The sequence below is a fragment of the Motacilla alba genome, chromosome 12 (genome assembly GCF_015832195.1).
Source record: "Motacilla alba alba isolate MOTALB_02 chromosome 12, Motacilla_alba_V1.0_pri, whole genome shotgun sequence".
Classification (NCBI taxonomy): Eukaryota; Metazoa; Chordata; class Aves; order Passeriformes; family Motacillidae; genus Motacilla; species Motacilla alba.
Window position 1 is genome coordinate 1,414,326 of NC_052027.1, and position 14,607 is coordinate 1,428,932.

General features: G+C 54.6%; 1 protein-coding gene across 12 annotated transcripts in view; it reads right to left on the reverse strand.

Moving 5' to 3' along the window:
- Positions 1–1,754: 1,754 nt before the first annotated feature.
- Positions 1,755–14,607, reverse strand: part of ITPR1 (inositol 1,4,5-trisphosphate receptor type 1) — a 162,604-nt gene continuing 149,751 nt past the window's right edge. For all 12 annotated transcript variants that reach the window (XM_038149707.1, XM_038149706.1, XM_038149703.1 and 9 more), the window contains 2 exons: positions 7,360–7,521; positions 1,755–3,113 (listed from right to left, as the gene is read on the reverse strand). In XM_038149707.1, coding sequence (XP_038005635.1) covers positions 3,024–3,113; positions 7,360–7,521 — 252 coding nt within the window. In that variant the 3' untranslated portion in view covers positions 1,755–3,023. The remainder of the gene's footprint in view (positions 3,114–7,359; positions 7,522–14,607) is intronic.

Below are 14,607 nucleotides of genomic sequence, written 5' to 3' on the forward strand. Positions count from 1 at the left end.
ATCCTTAAACCAACAGCCATCTGTCTGTCACCTGATCATTAATTTTACTGGATGTCAGCGATGTGTTTTAAGAGCCAAAAAGCTCCCTCCTGTGCAGGACATAAACTCACATTATAGATGCCTTTTTCAGGTTTTATTTTTTTCACTTGAGAGTCCAATAATTGTGAATAAAGCTTTTTGTGATGTCAGAGATAATCAGCTTTTGTGGAGAAAGAGTACCCCAAATGGGGAAATCAAACAGATCCCTCACACAGCTTTTCTCTGAGATCAGGAAGTTGCCACGGGGCACCAGATCTCAGTCCAGAATGGGGAAGTCCTAACACAGATTTGACCTCGGAAGCTGCAGGGACAGAACCACCACCAGCCCCAGCAGGGTTTCCACCATTCCCCGTCTCTGCTGGCACAGCCGTCATGGGCAGAGAAGTTCAGCCGGAAAGAAAAATTTAAAAAAGCTTAGAAAACCCAAGAGTGAAGGAAGAAAAAAGGAAAAATGTGACGGTCACACATGAAATGTCACTGCAGAAATGAATCTGCAGACAGGAATGACCTGTTCGTGGGCTGAGGGGAGGAACAGAGTCACTTTCCTCTGCTGACCAGATGACACAGCCTCTGCTCAGGCTGGGGACACGGTGTGACCTCCTGAGCCATCTGTGCCACCCCTGGAACCACCCACGTGCCCTGCATCCCCACTGCCGGGGGGGCGGCTGTGCTCTGCTTCTCTTGCTGCAGCTGCACCCGAGGGAGAGAACCTCCCTCTTTGCATCTCCCCACAGCTCCCGGGAAGGCAGAGGCGCGGCGAGAGGCCCGGCTTCCACCCCGCTGGTTTCACACGGATCACAGAGCAGGGCAGGGCTGTGCCAGCGCCCAGGCACTCGCCGGTTCTGCCTTTTTAAGGTAAAGATGAAGCAACGGCGCACATCCTCAGGGTGCCCTCTCAGGCTGTGCTCAGCCGCCTCCCTCTCACCTGACTGGCAGAGGTTCTGGGAAGCCTGACAAATTTGTGTGTCTGCTTATCCCTGGATGGCAGGAGGGGAGGGAGTGAGTCAGGTACGTGTCTCTGCCGCTCAGGGAAAACGAAATCCCGCTCCTCCGCCGCGCCACGCCGGCGGCAGCCGCAGCGCCGCGCTCCCTCTGCGCACACCTCGCTGCAGAGGGGAAGACAGATTTGCCAGGAGATATAGATGGAAATAGATGTGATTAGGGAGTCAGGATCTCACCGATAAATCTGGCTGGGAGACTGCTGGTCAGGCTGCCCTCCTTCCTCCCTCCCCTCAGGTGCCCTCCTGCTGAGCTCTCCCGATGACCTGAGCTAGGGGCACGCACCCACCTCAGACAGTTGTGTGCACGTACCAGATTAGAGATGATTAATTGTACCAGGTAGTTCCTGCTGCATCTTAATCAAACACGCATAATCAGCGACGCTCCTGTGCGCACGACACTTGGAGCCGGAGGGGTTTTTAACTCTCACATGCTCCAATGACAGCCGCAAACCTAAGCTATCAGTGGGGACAGGGTGAAGTATCCCAACCCGGAGTGACCGCAGGTGAAGTTCCCTGGGTGCCAGTGCCTCTCACTGCTGGAGGAGGGACAGGCTCTGGTTTGAAAACAATCAACCTCTGGCCCTGTGGGCACTGGGAGAAGTCCCATCCTTACCTGCCAGGCCCCCGTGACACCACAGCCCAGGACACGTGTGCGTGACAGAACGGCCAAACACCACCTTGGAGAGGACACAAACCACCAGCAGCCTCTGACCATAGAGTATTTTGCATCATTTATTTAAATACCTATATTTATGCATTTACAAATTTTCATAGCTCTTTCTGTAGCTTTTTTTCTCTTTTTTTCTTTTGTAGACAGTATTGCAGAGAAGTCAGCTTCTGTAAAATGAGGTCCATGTATAAAACTATGCAGCGGATTGGAGGGAAAAACCAACCAACAACAACCCAACAAGTTTCCTTTCACACTCTGGAGAATCAGAAACCAAAGAAAGTGACCAAACGAAAGGGGGCAGGGAGAGGAAGGGGTGGGACAGAGCAGCCTCAAACCAGTGGCTCTCACACAAGCATTACACACATCAGTGCTCAGCTACAGGACACGTTTCAGTCGGTGCAGTGCCTGTTTGCTAAAGCTTTAGCAGGCACGTAGGTCTCTAATGAAAAAATAGAAGGAGAGGATCCCACACACTGAGAATGCAAAGCCTGGACAGCCTCGGCTCGGCCCCGGGAGACTGCACCGACTCGCCAGCAGCGCATCCTCATTCCAAACTTCATTTTGCATAAAAAGTTCCCTTTAAGAAATCTTAGCATTTAAAAAACCCGGTGTCTGAGCTCTTCTAGCTTCAGTACTCTAAAGAAATCTCTTGAAAAATACCTCCTGCTTTCCTCACTCGGAAGATTCAAAATAATGTTTTGCTTTAATCGATACCAATTGAACAGCCCACGGAGTCCCAGCATCATCCCTGGGAGGAAGAGGCAACAAATATGGCATTGCAAGATATTTACACACATGGTACAAAAATGTCCAAGGGTATGAAAAAATCACCAGTTACACAATTTTGCAGCAGCCTCATTTACACCTGTAATTTTATACCATTTATTACATTGTACTAACACACCAGATCCAAAGATGTGCACTCCCTTAGGACATTCAGGAGTTCCAAATATATTGTGATTGCATAATTCATATTGCACAATTGTATAAAAACATAAATACTAGCTATTCTATTCTTTTTTTTTTTTAAATACAAAATACATGTCACATAGTCAAATAATCTTTTCAAGTGCAATTCAGGTGCTCTCTTAAGTCCTTCCAAGGAAAAGGCAATTTTGATAGTTTTGGCACAAAGTTTAACCTCTGTCCCGTGCCAACAGTTCTAATCGCAATCCACGCGCCCCCAGCTTGGTAAGAGTAGCAGTCATATACATCTAAGTATAAAACCAGGATATTTACAGGATGCACAGAAGGTTCAGGGAGCAGCCTCCGGGCTGTTGGGGGTGTCCCGGAGGGGCCGTGACCCTCCCAGCTCAGGCTGGTTGCTGCTGCAGGTTCACATTCATGGGCGGGGGGTGTCCAAGGAGACCGATGCGCTGCTTCTGCTTCCTCTGCTCCGTCATCTGGAAAATTAACAAGTTTGCTCATCAGGCCTCGGCGCTTCCTGTGCGTCAGCTCGCCCAAGGGCCTGTTGTGCTTGGCCCTGGCTGCGGAGCACTGGCTACAGCCAGCGCCCGCTCCCGGGGCAGGGGGTGGCTCCGTGGCATGGCCACGAGCCCGTCGGCGTGCCCGGGCACCGCTGTGCCAGGGACAGCTCGGCAGAGCCCGGCAGACAGCGGGGAGCAGCCTGCAGAAACCTCCCCCGTCAGGAATTCTCTGTAACCCGTCCAGCAGAGGGGGCGGAAAAAGGGGCGAGCCCTGCAGTCAGGCTGGGAATACCCCTGCCTTTGCTGGAAAACGCTGAGCACTCCTGCTCTCATCCCAGTGAGCCAGCAGCCCTCCCCATCTGCCGAGGCAGGGCTTAACCCCCTGACTGCCACACACCCCAAACCTCGCCGTTCCCCATCTGCTTCCCACCCATTAAATAACGCGCTCCCGACCGGTGAACGGGAGACGGATCACTGGAATTACTGATATTCAAAAATCCACAATCCAAGGGCGCCACTCTGCTTTTTAAAAACTTCAGGAGGTTTCTGGCAAGTTACATAAGCCATGTCAGGACCGACTCTGGCTGGGCAGGGTCTCAGGAGTGAACAGCTGGATCCCACAGCTCCCGCCGCACTGTGGCTTCAGAGGAGCCACACCATGGGATGGCTCACAGGGAATGCCAGGACAGCCCCATCCCTGCCCCACTGAGGGCACCTGGGCTCCCCCAAGAGCCCCCACAGACAGGTTCAGCACACCACGGCACGGGATCCACACTCCCATCCTGCTCCTGCTGCTCCTTCCAGCTACAGCCACCATTTAACCTCTCCAGCTTTTGCTGTTTAATGACAAATGCCAGCCAGTGTCACTGCTTGTGGCAGCAGCCCCAGCAGGAGGGAGGTGGCGTGTACCTGTTTGGTTCATTTGTAACACACTTAGGATCGTGGAATTGGTCAAGTTGGAAAAGACTTCCAAGATCAAATCCAAGAGTCAACCCAGTCCCAGCACCAGGGTCACCAGTAAACCGCTTGAGTGCATCTGTGTAAAAGCCCAGTTTCGGCGCTGATGGAGATTCCCAGCTGGGGCAGGCAGGGTATCCTGGTGGCCTGGAGCTCTCTGTGGGAATGGGATTGCTCCAGACGGGCAGTGCTGGACAGCCTCCACAAGGCTCCTCTGCTGCACGCCCCACACCTCACCGTGTGCCCAGTGGCACTCCCTTAGCCACCAGGAAAAGGGCTGAAACACCATCATTCCTCTAGAAACCATAACTAACCTTGACCTCAGCCCAGCACCTTGCTCACTGCCTGGCCCGAGGAGAGGCAGAGCTGCTGTTTTCCCTTTCCCCAGAGCTGACTGCAGCCTCCCGAGGCCAGGGCACACCTCCTGGAATTCTCTCCACAAAAAGCTTCTAAAGGGAACGGGAGCAGGAGAAGAGGGATCTTCCCAGAGCTCTCTGAACACACACACACACACCCCCCACTCCATACTGAACCTGAACGTTAAACTGCTGCCAACATAACCCACAAGTGGAAATGAAGAGAGGCCACAAGGACTTGGCTTAAAAATGCCCCTTTGCATTAATTATCTTCACTGAGCAAACTGAGAGGCACAATTTCACATTGCCAAGAAACTGATTCAGAGGACACGTGGAATAAAAATGGAAAGAAAGAGGAATTAAGAAAAGGGACTGTAGGAGATGTTTTTCAGGCTGGGTAGAAAAGGGATTGTGCACCCTGGTGCAGGTGTTTGTAGAAGATGTGGCTTTAAAAAAAGGGAAGAATAAAGCAACCAACCATAAATAAGAGGGAGAAATACAATTTTAGTGTCAATGCAGAACATTATTAATCCTGCACTACACTTAATGCTGTGGGGAGGGCACAGGGCTGCAGGAGAGAGCAACTTATTGCCATCACATCTACTGGAGAGTGAATCTCCTGCAAGAGCTTTCCAGCGACAGCACACTTGGGCTAACAGGCCATAAAAGCCAGGCACAGCAAATCCCCAGGGAGCTGCCAGCCCTGGAATTGTGCTGACAGGACCCAAACACTGCCCAAGGGGCCCGGGGTTCAGCTGAGCCAGGCTGGGCTCCCCGATAACGCCTGGGCCTGACAGAGGCAGCCTGGCTCCAAAGGTTATGGTGAGCTGGAGTCACCTCCAGGAGCAGGGCACCAGCTGGGCCAGGAGCAGGATCCCCCCTGGACACAGAACCTGCCTGTACCCTGTCACCCTGAGTCACACCTGGGGCCAGGGGGACTGTCCCCAGCTAGGGCCCGGCCCCAGGAGTGATGCTTGCACTCTGGGAAGGATTTCTGGGTGATTACATCTAATCCCCTGCTGCTGCAGACAATTATGGTGTAATCTTTTCACACAGAATTAAAGTGATCAGGATTTTAATGGCTCTTGGTGCACTTTGGGGAAGCAGGCGGGCTGGAACTCGGCTTCTAATAATTAGAGTCTCCAGAAACCTAACAAGCTTGAAGAGCAAATGAATGAGAGGTTTTCCCTTTATTTAATTACAAGAAAATAAATACAAATAAGAATTCCCTGAGTTAGTTCCTTTCCTGGAGACAGTTCCTGAGCAGGAGGAGGGATATACTGGCTTTGTCACATAATTGGAGCATCCTGCATCTTCAGCAGGGCTCTCAATAATGCTTCTTAGGGGAATTCCTAAAAGCTATCAGCACACTAATGAAGCTGGTTTCCTCTCTTGCTTTTACAGTCAAATAGCTCTCTAAAAGCTAAACCCTTCATTCTTATTTTCACAAAGAGCAAGGAGAGGTTTTAGTGCTTGGTCAGCCAAGAGGGCTGCGAGCTTCAGTCGTGAGGCTGTGGCCAGTGGGGAGGCTCCTGTGCCTGCAGAGCACTCGGAGAGAGCCTTCAGCAGGGACACGCAGGACACACGGGGCAGGGTAATTGTTTCCAGGCCAAACACTGCCCGGCAAGAATTAAAGCCCAGACAAAAGAGCAACTGCCTCTGCCCTCCATCCTCTGACCAACTGGAGCGAGGGGCTCTGTGGCACCGTGCCTCAGAACTAATTACAGCCCGGGGCAGCGAGGCTGGCAGCTCCCAGGGCCCCACATTAATCCCTTCCTCACCTCCACAGGGTGCTCGGGACGGCCCGGCTGCAGCCCCAGCGCAGAGCGTGATCGGAAGGCAGGAGCTGATCTCGGGCAGTGCTGGCTGCCAGGGCCTCCTGACAGAGCAGTGGCTCATGGGGACACCCGGCCAGCAGGGAGGGATGGCACTGGTGTGGGGAGAGGAACTGACCCACGGCTGCTGGGCCACTCCTGCCCCGGGCAGCCCCATCCACCAGCCAGGTGCAAGTCAGCAGTTCATCTCAGCCAGTGCCAATACCTACATCAATTCACTCACCGAACCACCTGGCTCAGGTTATTAATGCACACAGAGAAGCAGCCACCACAAACAGCTCCTGCCAGCACAGGCAGCCATGCTCTCCCTGTTCTCTCCAGTTAGGCTGGAATCCCCGGGGACAGCACCAGCTAAAGCCCTGCTGCCCCTGTCTTTCACAAAGCCATCGCTGGGGCTGGGCCAGGCACCAGCCCCACGACGCCCTCGAGCCCAGCCAAGGCAGAAGCCACCCAGGATTTGCTGCAGAGGAGCTGCTGCACCAGAAAACCCCCGTGAGGTCTGTGGAGCGCTCGCTGGCTCGCAGCAGCAGCGTGCGGTGCAGTGCAAACCCTCCTGGGATGTGTGAGCTGCAGGCTGAGGGTGGCAGCAGCCAAATCACATCTGCACAGCAGCCCAGCCGCAGCACGGAGGGACCAGCGCCGCCAGTAACCACTCAGTGCTTCTCCAGTTTCTCGGTGGGTTTTGAGGTGCACAGGGTGACACAGCCCTTTGTCAGTGTCACACCCTCTGGCTGACAGGATCTCACTCAGCTCTTCGGGTTAAAACCCCAAACAACAACAACAACACAGGCGGGCTCCCTGCACCAGCCAGCACTGAATCAAGGGAACTCTGGTGATGTTTTTAACACAACTTTTCCCTTTCTGATGTGGCCACTCTGGAACTCACCAGCTGGGCCAGCACCAGGCGGCTCAGCTGGAGCACGGGGCTCTGGAGGGACAGCTGGTTTGTTCACTGCATTTCTAACCACGAGTCGCTCTGGGGAAGCTCTCCCTGGGGTCTGGAGAAGCCGTGGAGCTGCAGGAGGGGCTGGCAGGAGCCTGCGCTGCCCTTCGCGGTGCGTGCCCGCTCCTTACCTGATCCTTGAGCTCTGAGAGCTGCCCAGAGAGGTTGGTCACGAGCTTCATGGTGGACTCCAACTTCTCCTGCAGGTTCCTCAGCTCGTTCTGCTCTCCCTCCGAGTCGCTGCTGACCAGTGACATGGCCCTCATCCGGGGGAACCAGTCCAGGTTTCTCTCCTGAGGATCACACACCAGGGCACAATTAGTGTTTGCCACCTGAAAAGCTGTCCCCAGAGCACAGCCAGAGCTCTGCAGGCACGGGCCATTCCTCGGATGCAGCAGCTCTGTGCTTATCTGCAGTTATCTGCATTTGCATCTCACTGGAAAGTTTGCAAAGTGCCAGCCCGAGGCACTGAGGCACTGCTGGGAACTGGGGCTGCTCAGTGCGGGTTTCCTCTCCAGCTACTCGCTGTCCCCAGCCCTTGCTCCCTCACAAACACCTCAGCATAAATCACAACCACTGGACATTAAACCAGCCCAAATTTCACGTCTGGACAAGCATTTCCCAGTGCTAGAAATCTGCTGCCACCTCACAATCTTTTAATTCGTGTTTGAGGAAGATTTTCTGCTTTTTTGGTCAAGCAAAGCTTGGCTGTGCTCTCTGATAAAAGAAACCAAGTTCTGGAAATTCTTCCATAGCTGAAATACTTCCTTTTTAACGAAAAAGAAAATACTATTTTGACTGTCTGGTTCAGGCTAAAACGAGGGACAGATACATTACAATGCACTGCCTGGAGAGTTTTCCCTCAGCCACACAAAGTCTCTCATAGGCCATGTTTAAGTTGCAGTCAGGAATGTCACTGGACACAGGAATGCCACTGGACACACACCCAGCCTGAGGAGCCTGTACAGAGTCACACAGGCACTCGGGTACTCGCCAGAGAGGATAAAAATAAAGGCAGGAGCGGAACAGAAAGCCACAAAAGAGGAGGAGGGGTGCACCCCACGTCCTGACACCTTACAGTTCAACATCAAACTGGTTTCCCATCCAGTCTGGTTCTCCTCCCACGCTGGAGATATGCTCTGAAATGGAAGCTGAACTCGGGCTGGCTGAGATAAGGTGTGTGTGCTCTCACAGGTGACACAGCTGGGGAGCTTTGAACACACCAGGCACGGTGAAGGGTGACTGCATGAACACCAAGGGTTGCTGTTAATCAAAAATCAATCAGCACTGCTGATTAACAGTGGCCACAGCTCACCCCACTGGCCGGGCTCTTCTCTGGGCTCCCAGCTTGTTTTTGCAGCACTGCAAACTCTTGGCTTTTTGTCACTCCCTGCCTAAATCTCCAGCTCCAGCCCCTTCCCTCCGTGCTCCCCCTCATTCCCAGGAGCATCCATCCTGCTTAATCAGGGCTGTGCACCTCTACAGAGAGCTCCAGTCACATCCTCTCTGCAATTCAGATGCGATGCCAAGGCTCATCAGCTTAAATTAGCTGCTTCTGATGTGCCTGGAGTTTCCTTTTGCCAGGATGAGAAGGCAGAAAGCAGAAAGCAGGCCCTTTCCCATGCAGGCACCACAGCATTCCCACGTGATGCAGAACTGCCAGGAAGGCTGTTTGCTCCTGATCTCTGTTTACAGGGCAGATGGTTTCTGCTAATAAAAGGGGGAAAAAAAAATCTATGTACAAAAAAAAATATGCCTTTATCAAGACAAGTGCCAAAATATTTTGGACTTTAGGGAACGCCAGTCCCACAATTAAGGTTTAATAGGAGGAACAGGCAGCACTGCACTGTGTTCTTCCAGCTGTAGTAAAAGCCTCATTAGGGAGGAGGGGGCAGCTCAACATTTGTGCTCAGGTCCAGCATCTCCCACCCAACGACACCAACTGCACTTTCCCCTGTTCCTCCAGGGGAGAAACAAGGGCAGAGGACAAGGAAAATGAGACTAAAATGCAATTTATATTTGCAGGATTGCCTGGACCCTCAGGCCCATGTCCTGAGGTTTCCTCAGGAGCCCTGAAGCTCCTGCCTGCCCCTTTCTTGCCCCAGAAATATTCTCCTTATTCCCTAAAACATTTCTAAGGCCATCCCCAGACCCTACCCTTGAGAAGGATGAAAGGGATGAGGGAAGCACCAACTTTCCCTACCTGCAGTGTTTCATAACAAATACCCCAAGCACTTTCCAACATTAGTCTGCAATTCAAGCCAGCGCTGCAGCTGCTGCAGAGGCTGTGACTTGATCCTTCCAGGCCCGGAAGGTGAAATCAAACAGCACCCACAGCTTCTGCAGCCTCCTCAGAGCTTCCCAACTCACTGAGCTTCTGAAAGCCCCAGCCCTCAAAGCCAGTAAATCTTGGCTTTGATTTGAACAAAACCAACAAAGCACCTCTAGTTCTCATGTCAGGGTTGAAAGATGAAAACCAAACCCTGCTGCACATGAACTCCACAGGCTGAGGCAGGGGAAGGCAGAGGACAAGGAGACACAGCCCCCTGGGTGTCTGAGCTGGGGGCCAGGGCTCGCAGGTCAGCTGGAACTGGCAGTGCCCCGCTGAGTGCAGATCCACCTGCAAAGGGTTAACGGGCATCTGGAAATTCCCTGTGCAGGGACAGCCTCGGGGAAGGACCTGGACACCCCCTGCCCACCCTGACTGGGCTGCACTGATCCCCCTCCCCACTCCCACAGCTGCTCAGCACCACCCAAACCCAGCATTCATCTGGCCATGTTCAACTGTCAGCAGCAAGAAACACCCAAACAGGCTGGGAGAGCACGGGGAGAGGGGTGCAGATGAATGCCCGTGGATGCAGGTAGGGCAGGCACAGGTACTGCTGCCCGGCCCAGGCTGGGGCTGGGGCTCTCCAGAGAGGACAGAGAGAAGCTGCCAGCACGGCAGGACACAGCTCTGCCTGCTGCACACACTCATGCTGGATTGCACTGGAAACCTTGAGCCTGTTCTTCAGCCTCCCCCAGCCCCGCAGAGGAGCTGGATGTGCCCAGACTGCTGACACACAGCCCGTCCCTGTCCCTGCTGGGAGCGTGGGGGTGTTTGCTTTCAAATAAATAAATATTTAAGCAGAGCCAGCACCAATGGAACGGAGCAGGAATGCTGAAAGGTCAGGGGATGGTGATCCTGCTGGGCCAGCCTGGCTCCCAGCACTGCCACTCAGGGGTCAATAAAAGATTTATATCTCCATGATCCAGTTTCTGCTGAACTTCAGCTCAGCCCTGGGGTGCCTTTAAAGATCCAGCCTCACATCCATCTTGGGGCTTTGGAGGTGCTTCAGAGGCACTGAGTGAGCCTGGAGAGGGGAGGCTGCCATGCTCCTGTGCAGCTGCTGGCACCCGCAGACCGAGGATGCCCTCTGCACCCTCTGCCCTGGGATCCCGGGGTCCCTCAGCTCCCCGTTCCCAGGATCCCGGGGTACACTCTGCTCCCCGTTCCCAGGATCCCGGGGTGCTCTCGGCTCCCCGTTCCCAGGATCCCGGGGTACACTCTGCTCCCCGTTCCCAGGATCCCGGGGTACACTCTGCTCCCCATTCCCAGGATCCCAGGGTCCCTCAGCTCCCCGTTCCTAGGATCCCGGGGTGCTCTCGGCTCCCCGTTCCCAGGATCCCGGGGTACACTCTGCTCCCCATTCCCAGGATCCCAGGGTCCCTCGGCTCCCCGTTCCCAGGATCCCGGGGTGCCCTCGGCTCCCCGTTCCCAGGATCCCGGGGTGCCCTCGGCTCCCCGTTCCCAGGATCCCGGGGTGCCCTCGGCTCCCCGTTCCCAGGATCCCTCAGCTCCCCATTCCCAGGATCCCGGGGTCCCCTCAGCTCCCCGTTCCCAGGATCCCGGGGTCCCTCAGCTCCCTGTTCCCAGGATCCCGGGGTCCCCTCAGCTCCCCGTTCCCAGGATCCCGGGGTCCCTCAGCTCCCCGTTCCCAGCACAGGCACAGCCCCGTGCTGCAGCAGCCGGAGCCAGCGCAGCCACTGCCGGAAGCTGGCTGACCACAGGGCTGAGTTTCGGGTTGCAGCTCTTTTCTAGGTAAAGTTGGAAAAGTCCCTGTTGTAAGGCAAGCAGCAGCGAGTGTCACAGCCGGGGGGGCGCCGGCCATCCCCCTGGAAGGGCAGAGGAAGCGTGCTGCACACGCCATTCATTCTGAGAAGCGCCGGCTCCTCCCGCCTTCTGCCGAAGAGCTGGTTCTGAGAAAGGCTGAGAGGCGACCTCAGCTCGGGCTGGGCCAGGAGAGGCATCAGCTCTGCTCCTCCTGGGCAGGGGATGGCAGCTCACGGCAGGGACCGGGGCTCTGCTCGCCCCAAGGACGCACCATTGCTCTCCAGGGTCCCCACGTACCCTGGAACTCAGAGTTACGGGGTGCTGAAGGGCAGCCCTCTCCAAAATAAATCCCAGCAGCAGCATTTACAGAATCATGGAATTATTTTGCTTGGACAAAACCTCCAAGATCGCCAAGTCCAAGCTGTGTCCCATCCCCATCTTGTCACCCAGCCCAGAGCACAGAGTGCCACGTCCAGTTGTTTCTTGAACACAAGCAGGGAAAGGCAGCAGCAGCAAATTTCAGTTTCTGTCATGGAAAGTTAAAAATCAGACCCACACAGCTACAGAAGAGCTCTGTGAAGCACTCTGAAAACGCATCTGTTTGTTTGTGGTGAGATGGGACTCCTCTTGGGCCTTTCTTGAGCTTCCTGGAAAAATCCCCACATCAGGTTCTCTCTCTGCTGCAAAGGCCTCACCATCGCTTCTTCCACACCGAGCTGCACTTCTCCCCTCCATAAAAACCAGCACTTGATGGTGTCTCCCCCTCCACACTCAGAACATTCTCAGCTCCTCACACGGCCCATGTTGTCCCACAGGAGGCTGACAACACAAGCTTTAGGGTGCAATCATCTCCTTTTCTCTGTTAAATACCCCAGTGGCACTTGGGCTGGCGCAGAGCAGGGAACCCGGAACACAGACACCATTCCCAAAGGTGGAGGATGACCATCCTCCATCTCAGGCCCATCTCATGGCCCTACACCTGGGACATCTCTGCTGTGGGTGACTCCCTGGAGCCCAGCTGAGCACACCCAGCCCGATGGACCGCGGGGACTCCTGAAGGCCATGTCCTGCCTCCCGAGAGGACGAGGCCACCTGTCCACACCAACCTGCGCCGGGCTGTTTGGATCCCACTGAAGTAGGGCACATTACACCCCCACAGCTGGGCAGGAGGAGCAATTCCCCAGCAGAGGCTGAGCCCCACAGCTGGTGGCAGTGGCTGCTGTCACCCACATCCTCTTGCACAAGCGTCCAGCGCCGGGGTCAGGGCGATGACTCAGGGCCGGTCTCGCCCCAGCCCGGGGCCACCTCGGCCACGCTGGTCCCAGGGGTCTGTGTTCCCAGTGCCTCACCCCACACCGCCTGGGCACGCTGGGCCCAGGGGCTTGCTGGTCCCAGCAGTCTGTGTTCCCAGTGCCTCACCCCACGGGTTCCAGGCAGGAGCCTTCCCCTTCTCCCAGGGTGCTGGCGCTGCTCCAGGAGCAGGACAGGCACCCACCCTGGCAGCTCAGCTGCTTGGGATCCACCCAAAGCCAGCACGTTATGCAAACATCCCATTCCCCAGAACTGGCCCGAAGCCTTTCCTTCTGCTTTCATCCACCCAGGCCTTGTTCATACACACGCTCACTCAGCCCCAGGGAAACCTCTGCCTGGTCAGCTGGGATGCCAACCTGAGATTCCCTGCATGGATTCCAAGTGGTTTATCTGGGAAAATCAAGCACTGGGTTGGAAGGGATCTTAAAGCTCATCTTGTTCCACCCCCTGCCACGGGCAGGAGCACCCTCCACTGTCCCAGGCTGCTCCAAGCCCTGTCCAAGCTGGCCTTGGGCACTGCCAGGGATGGGGAAGCCACAGCTGCTCTGGGCACCCAGAGCTGGGGAAGATGAGGTTGACCATTCCCTTCTCCCAGTGCAGCTCCTGGTTTGCACCAAGGGTGGAACAGGTTCCTCCCCTAAAGCTCAGCCCATGCCTGTGACACAGTGTTTCCAGCAGCCCAGGGCCTGCTGCCAAACGCTCTGGGCTTTTCCAAGCCTCTGCCATGATTTCTTGATTAACCCTGTAATTACATTGGCTAACTCTGGCCAGCTATCTCAAGATGCAGCTTGTTGGGAAGTTACCACCAAACAAAGCACTGTCAGCTCCAGGTCACATCCTGACCTCCTTGGTCTTCCTCCTCCTCCTCTCCCAGCCTGCACCAGTATCACGGTGACTGGTAGCCCCAAAACCCCAATTTCCTCATCTGTAACCGAGTCATTTGCACGGGCTGCTCGCTCCTGTCTGCAGCTGGTTTGCTCAATACAGATATGACAAATCTCTCCTGTTTGACTCTGCCTGAAGTACAGGATTTCCAGGCACAAATGACAGATGAACATAACTACGTTTCCAACACTTTCTCAGACTGTAATTTCATGTACATATGTCTTTCACCAGTGCTGAAATCATTAAGGGCCTTTTGGAATGCTCTGGGTTGGAAGTATCCTGGTCTGCCCTTGTCATTCCTGGGGGTGCTGCAGTGCAAAGCCAGCCTTGGCCATCTCCAGCTGAACTGGGTTTCACAGAGAGACTGGGATGTGGCCACTCCTCAAAGCCATCAGCACTGCTGAATGGCACCTTCCTGCTGGGTTTGGGAGCACAGTGACTGTCCCTGCTGGATAACTCCCTGGGAAAGGCTTCAAGTCACACTTGCACTTCTGAAAGGATGCAATTTAAAAGCCCGACAGTGATGGAATCCCATCTTTGCTTACCAGGAGGCTGTGCCTTGGCAGCAGCCACTCAAACTCAGAATCAGAAACACTTTCCTTTACAGGACAGAGCTCAGGACACCAAGGAAAAAGCCCAATGATGTACTTCAATCCCAGGTTTGTACACAGAGGTTTAGCTAAGGTACAAAGGGAAATCTGTAGCCTTCATTCCTATTCCAAATTCCTTTAAGGATACCTGTGCCATCACTCCTGTTTTTAAATGGTTCCTTTTCAATGACAGCACAATCCAGATTTGGAACTCTGTGCCCTCGATCCGGACACAGAGCTTGGGCAACCGTGACACCTCTGCCTCATTTCTGCAATAAAGGCTGCTAATGACACAGATCCTGCTTGGATTAAAAACAAAGGGCAACTGCAGGAGCTACTTAGGAAGCTCTGCGCTGAAAACTTTCCCAAAGCAGCCTTTATTTTTTAACGAGCACATCTGCATGCACAACCCCTGGCAGCCCACGCTGCTCGAGGTGCAGAGCAGGGGATGCAGGAGTCGGGCATGCAAATATTTGTCTGTGCTGTGACAGCCCATGCAG